This window comes from Arachis ipaensis, chromosome B8 (assembly GCF_059453495.1).
Source record: "Arachis ipaensis isolate K30076 ecotype BB chromosome B8, ASM5945349v1, whole genome shotgun sequence".
Taxonomy (NCBI): domain Eukaryota; kingdom Viridiplantae; phylum Streptophyta; class Magnoliopsida; order Fabales; family Fabaceae; genus Arachis; species Arachis ipaensis.
Window position 1 is genome coordinate 136690241 of NC_142443.1, and position 8862 is coordinate 136699102.

At 29.9% G+C, this 8862-nt stretch overlaps 1 protein-coding gene across 1 annotated transcript; it reads right to left on the reverse strand.

Moving 5' to 3' along the window:
• Positions 1-5886: 5886 nt before the first annotated feature.
• Positions 5887-7984, reverse strand: LOC107614004 (putative sugar phosphate/phosphate translocator At4g32390). Its single transcript, XM_016316213.3, has one exon. It carries the CDS (start codon positions 7466-7468, stop codon positions 6365-6367), a length of 1104 nt encoding a protein of 367 aa, XP_016171699.1. The 5' UTR covers positions 7469-7984; the 3' UTR covers positions 5887-6364.
• Between the last annotated feature and the right edge of the window lie 878 nt (positions 7985-8862).

The window sequence follows — 8862 nt, forward strand, 5'->3', positions numbered from 1 at the left end:
AATTCTAAATGAGTTTAACTCTCTTCAATTCTAGAAAAATTATGCTTCGAGTTAAAAAATTATGGCCTATAAATGAAGCGGACTTAAACAGATCAACCCATTTAATTCGCTCAGTTAATTTAATTTTCTTCACTTAACTTAAAATTTTGAATTATAAAATTTTTAATTTGAAATTTAAATAGATATAATTTACATGAATGATTAAATTTAAGGTTTAATTATTCTGTTGGTCTCTATAATTTCATAAAATTTTCAATTAAGTCCCTATTTTGTTGGTCCCTCTTAGTAGTAATTTCCTTAATTGTATAGGGACCCATCTAAAAAAAATTGGTACAGGAACTCAAATAAAAAGAAAAAAATGGTGTAGAGACTCAATTGAAAAAAAATTAGTGCAGAGACCCAATTAAAAGGAAAAAAAGTATAGGGACCAAATTGAAAATTTTGCAAAATTATAGGGACCAACAGAGTAATTAAACCTAAGTTTAATTGAGTTAATAGTCAAATTAGTCCCTGAAAGACGAGACATTCTTTAAATTCTGTAGAGACTCAATTGAAAAAAAATTAGTGCAGAGACCCAATTAAAAAGAAAAAAAGTATAGGGACCTAATTGAAAATTTCGCAAAATTATAGGACCAACAGAGTAATTAAACCTAAGTTTAATTGAGTTAATAGTCAAATTAGTCACTGAAAGGCGGGACATTCTTTAAATTCATCCCTAAAATTTTTTTTCCATCAAATTGATGCTTTAAATATTACAAATTAATCATATTTGCCCTTCAGTAATTTCATTAACAATTTTCGTCAACAATTGATAATAAAAATATTAATTAACAACATACATAATACTTGACATAAATAATTAGATTTTAACTAAATATATTTATCAAAATCTATTAATTTAGTTCATTTTTTCAATTACATAAATTATATTTTCAATATAACTTAATAACTAAATTGATAAATTTTCATAAACATGTTTGGTCAATATTTAAATAAAAATTGTTAATGAAATTATCGAATGACAAATCTATCTATTCTATTATATAAAAATTGGATTTTTGCACTTAATGATAAAGTTGACGTAGCATGCTTCTAAAAGTATTTTTTGATTTATTTCTTTTAACACATTAAATATAATTTATTATAATAGATTAATTATATTAATTAATTGATTTGATTAGATATTTAAGTATCATATAATTTAATATTATGTATATCAATTAATTGAATATAATTATTAGAGTATAATTAGGATAATTATTATTATTATTATTATTATTATTATTATTATTATTATTATTATTATTATTATTATTTCCCTTCCCTATTGCTTATATAATTATATGTTAGTTTAATATAGCTTTCTTTTCGGACACTGTATTAGTATCAGTATTATATTTAGACATTTAGTTAATGTTGGAAATTAGAATGTTTTATTGGTTTGTTGGGGAATAGGATCACATATATACTTCGGCCCTTGTTTGATTTATTCTAGTAAACTAATACGCAATTTAATTGATTAGATAAGTTAAATTTTAATGGTTAAAAAAAAAGTTTTAGATATTTTTATTTGACTAATTTTTTAAAAAATTATGTTTTTAATTTTATATTGAATGTCTTTAATTATCTATAATTTTATTATTTTATAAAAAATATTATATTTTATATTATGTCATATTATCGGATCATATACTATCCGTGACGAATATAAAAATTTTGAACCTAGGAGCAAAGTATATATAATGCATGAAACAAAATAAGGGAAGTAGAGTAGTAGTTTAAGTTTAACAACATAATGGAAACTATTACTATTTAACATTTTTTATGTCTTTCTTTTTTAAGATGATTAATTTTTTGTTTTTTTATTCTTTAGAATATTCAAATAATATTTTTATTTTATTTATTTATTTTTCTATATTTGAAAAATATATATATATTTCATATTATTTATTCAATACAAAATAAGCATTTTCAAAAAATAAAAGATCTTATGACAATTATTTTTATGCTGAATAAATACTTTTACTGAAGTAAAATGTATAAAAAAAATTGATTGGTAAACTGGTTCTTTATCTATATTTTATTTTTATCAAATAATAATAATAATAATAATAATAATAATAATAATAATAATAAGATAATAAAGTTATATTTTTGAAAGAACATAAATAAAAGATGAATAAATGACCATTTGTACACATAAAAGATGAAAATGCTGACATATGTATCCACACTAGATCGAAACTAAACTTGTCCTCGATGCCTTCCGTGTGACAAAAGTACCTTGTCTTTGGAGGGTTGGAGTGCCACGTAGGGTACTTTTGTTAGGGGTGGCAAAGCGGGCCGACCCGCCCCATAAACGGGACGGATCGGTCCGCACTGCCAACTAACATGGGTTCAAAATGCTAGCCCGCCTCTCTTTATGGCGGATTGGCGGGCTAGCCCGCTTGACTTTTTTTTTTTAAATAAAAATTATTAAAATTAACTAAAAAATAATAATTAAAAAATTAAATACAAATAAAAAATAGTTAAATTATAATATAATTTTTTACTATTTTTTTAAATTTTAACTTTAATAAAATTGTTTAAAATAATATTTACCAATAGAATCATCTTTATTTTAAAAAATAAGTCACATAATTTGAGCATATATACGAAATTGTAAAATAAAATAAATAAAGTTAATAACTAAAAGAACAATAAAAACAAAAAAATGAAAAAAAAGTGTTTAAAAATTCTATAATTATTAATTTCATAATAGTAATCACTCTATTATTTAATTAAAAAAATAAAAATAAAAAGTCTTCGGCCTCACGGACCGGCCCGTCCCGTCCCGCAAAAATCCGCCATTTTGGCAGTGCGGGTTTAGCGGATTTTTTTAATTTGGCGGGCTCCAAATCCTAGCCCGACCCGCCCTTTTTAGCGGGTTTAGCGGATCGGCCCGACGAGCTCGACCCGTTTTGCCACCCCTACTTTTATCACACGAAAAACATCTTACGTGGATACAAATTTAGTTTCGATCTAGTGTGGATACATATGTTAGTATTTTCATTTTTTATTGATATAAATGGTCATTTATTCAATAAAAGACTAATAAAACTATTTTAAAAAAATTAACACAATTAAGTTTCTATGCTATCTCATTAATCTCATACAAATATTAGGATTATGTCTACGAACTTAATATCTTAATGTAGTAGATCTAAAAATATAGATCATTGCACAGTTATATATAAACTTTATATTAATTTTTTTATTCTTGTGTTTTAATCTTTAAAATTTTTTACAATTTAAATTAAATGTGATATAAATTTTGCTATTTTAAAATGAACTTTTTAAATCATTTCGATTTCTCGAAATAAAAATAAATGGTTCTAAATCAGATAAATATGAAAAGAATTAGAAAGTATTAAAAAAATAAATTGACATGAAGGCAGCATAAATTTCCATTTGAGGCTCCATTATTACTGCTGATTGCTAAACATGGGCTGCTTTCTCTTTTTTTTTCTATTAACAAAATCCAAACATTTGAGGTCCAATTCATTATTTAGAACATCCAATCCAATACTGCCACAACCCAATCCAGAAATCCACCAACTAACACTAGCAATGGATAGGCTTGACTCAGCCACAGCCACCATCACCTAGACAAGCCCTGACACCAATTTCTATCTGTCGATCTAATAGTGAACCAAAAAGAATATCTGTATATCTGTACCAACTTGCATCTGTACCGTAGAGCGACCCATATATATATATATATATCGTGATCGTATCCCTTATAAAAAATTTTAAATCGTGTGCCGATGTATCATCGTGTAACATAGGCTATAATTGGATTTTGATAGATACAAACAATGGACTGATGGAGTTATCAGTTATCACCCTCAAGGATACGTTACGTTTGGATTGTGGCCAATCAAGGAAAAATGGATTACAACTTTTATAAAAGTGCATTTAGTTATTCAAGTTCATAAGTAAAAGGAATGTCCAAAGTGGAAGTAGATGTACCCTTTCTTGTCATTCAACTACAAAAACTTGTTGTCCATCTAATTTCAGAAATTTATTTTCATAGCTGAATTATTATATTTTTTATTAAAATAGAACACAATAAACTGATTATTGTTGAACAAAATTTATATCATTTTCTTTTTCATTACTTACAAACTCTGCTCTCTCTTTTACTCACCCTATTGAACTTTTAAATAGTAACATGACATCCAATTTACATGCATTCCACTCCTCAATTTCTTTATTGTATTTCATTATTGGCCATATCTTTTACGTACCCTTAAAATTACCCATGCAAACACGTACGTACCTTCCCCATGAATAAATTTTTCTAGAGTTATAGATGTATAAAAATTATGAAGTGAGAAAGAATAATTTTATCAAATTAATATAAAGGAATAAATTTGGTTTTTCTAAAATGATAATGTTAGCAAAAAAAAAAAAAGACTTTAATTATCTTTAAATCCCTGTAATAAGACTCGATACGATGAAAATTACTAATCTAACCGTGGTTAATTCCTTATTTTCCTATTTTGTAAATGGCTTCACTTTAAAATATTCGACCTAAAACAAATAAGAGGTATTGCCAATTAGGAAGGACAAAAAAACTAACGAGTGTGGTTTCTACCATATGAACACAAGTGCGATTTGAGTTTATGCTAATAAGATAAGACACTTTTTTCTGAAAATTCTTTTAGCCACAATAACAAACATTTCATTCACGAAATAGCCATACGACATATAAGATAATAGAAAAAAATTAGATCTAAAGAAGAAAAATTAGACATACACGTTTTAACTGGATCCCACTGAGTCAAATACAGACAATATTATAAGATATTAAAATTAGTCCTTTTCGGTGGTTGGACAATTTACCTACAATAATGAGTTTATACGCTTCAAGACCGGCAGAGAAACACGGATTCCTTTTGATTTTGTAACAAAAATATCAGTGGACCCGCTAATGTTATGTCCATATTCATTCTAACTCGTACTATTCTTGAAAAATTGTCCTACTAGGAATGAATTCCAGTCACCATAGCAGGGTAATGGATTCAACATAGAGTAATTAGCCATTTCTGACCATAAAAAATTGAGGTGCTGATAATACTGACTATGACTAATTTAAATTAACTTTGTAACTATGAAAAATTTGTTCCGTTTGACATTTCTAACCAAACGTCAACTTTTTAAATTTGTCGTTAGTGAAGCTTCCTATGTGGCAAGTATCCTTTCAACTTGGGTTTCCAACATGGTATTACTGCCTAATTTTACTATAATGATCCTATGTGCTTCTTCTTCATAAGTGTGTGGATTATTCAAAAATCTGAAATCCTAGTTATGAAAGGTTGAAAATGTAGTTATGAGTAGAATATGGATTTATTATGATAGCTATTATGCTTCTTCTGCGTTTATCATGCTTCTTCTTCTATATTTATTATGAAAGTAATTATGAAGATAGGAAAGATTAAAGGAGAAATTATAGAAATTAGGATATGAATTTTGTCAATTGTTATAGGACTTGTGTTGTGTTTCTTTTCAATCATGTTTCTAGCATTTAAAATATAGAATTGAGGTTTGATTTGAATATATTCTTTTTCTGGATTGATGTTGAATTGGAATGGAAAGGGAATAAATATATATTTGTTGACATATTTAACCACAAAAAAATTGAGAATTTGACAAAAGCAAATACATCTTTGGCTTATTAACGGCAAATTTAAAAAATTGACGTTTGGTTAGAAATGTTAAACGGAGCAAATCTTTCATGGTTACAAAGTTAATTTAAATTAATCATGGTCAGTATTGTCAGCGCCTCAATCTTTCATGGTCAGAAATGACTAATTACTCATTCAACATCATATGGCCAAACACTGAACAGAAAATGTATCATGTTTAAATAAGCATTAGAAAAACTCCATATAAGTCCCTATAGTAACACAGCATGAAAAGAAAAACTAAGGAAAGTAAATAAATAAAAGGATTTGAGACTCTCATTCTAGTTACACATGTGATTCACTCTTCAGGCAACAAATTCTCCGAATCCCAAATCCGTCACAATATATTGTAAATATCTATAAGAAAAAAAAATTACCAAATCTTCAAGTTGCAGAGGATGCCACCTTCTACTAGTCCTGACTCCATTTTGTTCTTCCTCCTCTGCTCCATGTTTTATTTTTTACTCCATTGTTTTCGTTTCTAAACTAAACTACCACATTAACAACATTATTTAAATATAGTTATCATCGTATTTCTGCTAACTCATCATCCTTATATATATCATTATTGGATGATAAACAGATGACGATAATGACTATGTTCAAGAAACAGTTTTTTGGAAACCAAAATCTTTTCACTTTTGCTGATCACCCCTCTTGTCTCCATCCCTATCCGGCAGCAACCTCCCTTTCTCCTCATCATGGTCACCGCCGGCGCCACCACCCTCAACCTTCCTCTGCGCCTCCTTAGCCTTGAGCCCCTGCAACTTGGCATGATTATAATACGCCACACCAAGAAACGCAAGCCCATATCCAAACAAATTAATCGGCGTAACAGTATCGCGAATCACAGACCAAGAAAACGCAATAAGCAACCAATCTTTGACCACTCCGGCGACGTTCATGGTCAGCGCCGACGTCTTCCCAACCAGCAAGAACACCGCAAGGTTGAGGGCGAAAGCGCAAAGCGAATTGGTACCGAAAATGACCCAATCAAACTGAAAACTCGAAGTTTCCCTCAGCAGAGGGTACTCCACAACGAGCCACGGTACAGATAGAAAAAGCAAACAGCACGGCGCAACGTAGTAGAGAGAAGTTATAGGGTTAAGCGAGATTCCCTTTGACGTCAGCAGAATCTGGATCAGGACGAGGCGCGTGGCTTCAAACGCCACGGCTCCAATCTGCAATGTAACTCCCCAGGTGTCGAACCTGGCTTCGCCGTAGGCAGCGACGGCGACGCCGAGGGAGATGGATAACATGTTGAGCATGGTGTTGCTGTGGTAAGACTCTTTCTTGAGGAGAACGCCGATGGAGTAGACGGCGACCGGCATGAGTGCCTTGAGCATCTGGATGAAGGAGACGGAGAGGTAGATGTAGGCGGAGTTGGAGAGCCAGAGGGAGAGCGAGTAGAGGGCGCCGATCGGGACGACGGAGGAGATGTAGAGGGAGGTGGACATGGCGGAGGGGAGATCCACGAGGCGGAGGACGCGGACGAGGAAGAACGCGAGGGAGGCGCAGAATGACATGTGGATCATCGTGAGCGAGATCGGGAATGGCCAGTTGTACAGCTTCTTGTCCAGAATGTATTTGTTGTACACGATCACTGTGAACGACAGGAAGATCCATATGGCCACGTAGGTGTAGGCCACGACTATCTTCTTCAAAACGCCGTCGCTTATTGGTTGCGACGACGTGGCCGCCGCGGCGGAGGATGACGATTGTGTACCTCCTTTGCCCATTATTATTTTGTGTTTGTTGTTGGAGAAGATGGAAAAAAATAATAATACGAGAGAAGAGAAGAAAGAGTCACAAGAGAGATGGGAGTGTGTGGAGTGGAGTGTTGTGAGAGGAGAGAGAGAGAGTGGAAGTTTGTTTTGTTTGTTTGATGTGGTAAAACGTAAAACACACAACAACTAAACGTACTGCCATATCAGCTATGTTATGGGCTATGGACAACACACCTACAACTAACTACCACCTATAACCGTTACTTTTTTTTTTTTTTTCTATTGGTAAAGAAATGGAGATGCAGGGTAATAAATACAATTAATTTCTCTTTTTAAACAAAATCAAATCGTATTAAATTAAATTAAATATTCTCTAATTTTGATTTTTGACCAAATTATAGAGAGGTTTTAGTTTTTGCACATATTTAATTATATAATATAATAATATAAATTTAATTTTGATGTACTATCAATAAAAAATAACTTTACACGTGTATCTAATCACGTAACATGGTGTCGTACAAAAATATAAAATAACTACTATTTCAATTGATCGCGTAAATATTTATAAAAAACGGATATAATTGCACGACTGTGTAAAATAAAATATTTTATATTGTCATCAGTTAATATATATTTCAAAAAAAAAAAAAACTAGACCTCTAAAATCTATAACTCTACATTATTAAATATTTATATTCGTTCATCATTGATTAATTTTCATTATTTCTCTAAATTTATGATACTTATAAATCACTATTTGAATAATTATTGATAGAGAAATTAAAAAGAAAGAGGAAAAAGGAAACAAGTGATACAAAAAAAACGTGTAGATTACAGAATACATAAAACAATTAGCTACTAAGGATGAATGGATTTGGAATTTATTATCTAACAATTGTTCTAAAGACATTTTGTTAAGAATATAGAAATATTTTTAAAAAATAAAAAAATATATATTTAATATCATTGAAACTATTGTAATCTTAATTATTTCTCTTTGTACAAAGTTTCTACTTTTGTATTTATCTTTACTGATTCTATTCCGTTATTCAATTTCAACTCTAATTAACATAACATAAATTCATGGCTCAGTTTCTATAATCATTTATGAATTATGACTTATGAGTCTTGCTCTGTTTCTATTCGTGAGCCTTTCAAACGGTAGGAGATCGAGTCAATGGCCAATAATGATATTGAGCGTTTTTGACAATCATAAATAAAGCAATTTCCTAATTTACCCATTATTTTATAATGAATATTGACCCAAAAAAAAGTGTATAAAGTAAAACACACCGTGATTTCAACCCTGAAGTAAAAATTACAAATCATTCGTACCAATAAAATAGTTTTATTATAATTAAATATAAAGTATAAAAAATCTTAAATAAAGTATAAATCTAATA

Bases quoted from the DNA above. Each gene is read 5' to 3' on its own strand.
- LOC107614004 (XM_016316213.3), bottom strand. From the start codon at position 7,468: ATGGGCAAAGGAGGTACACAATCGTCATCCTCCGCCGCGGCGGCCACG.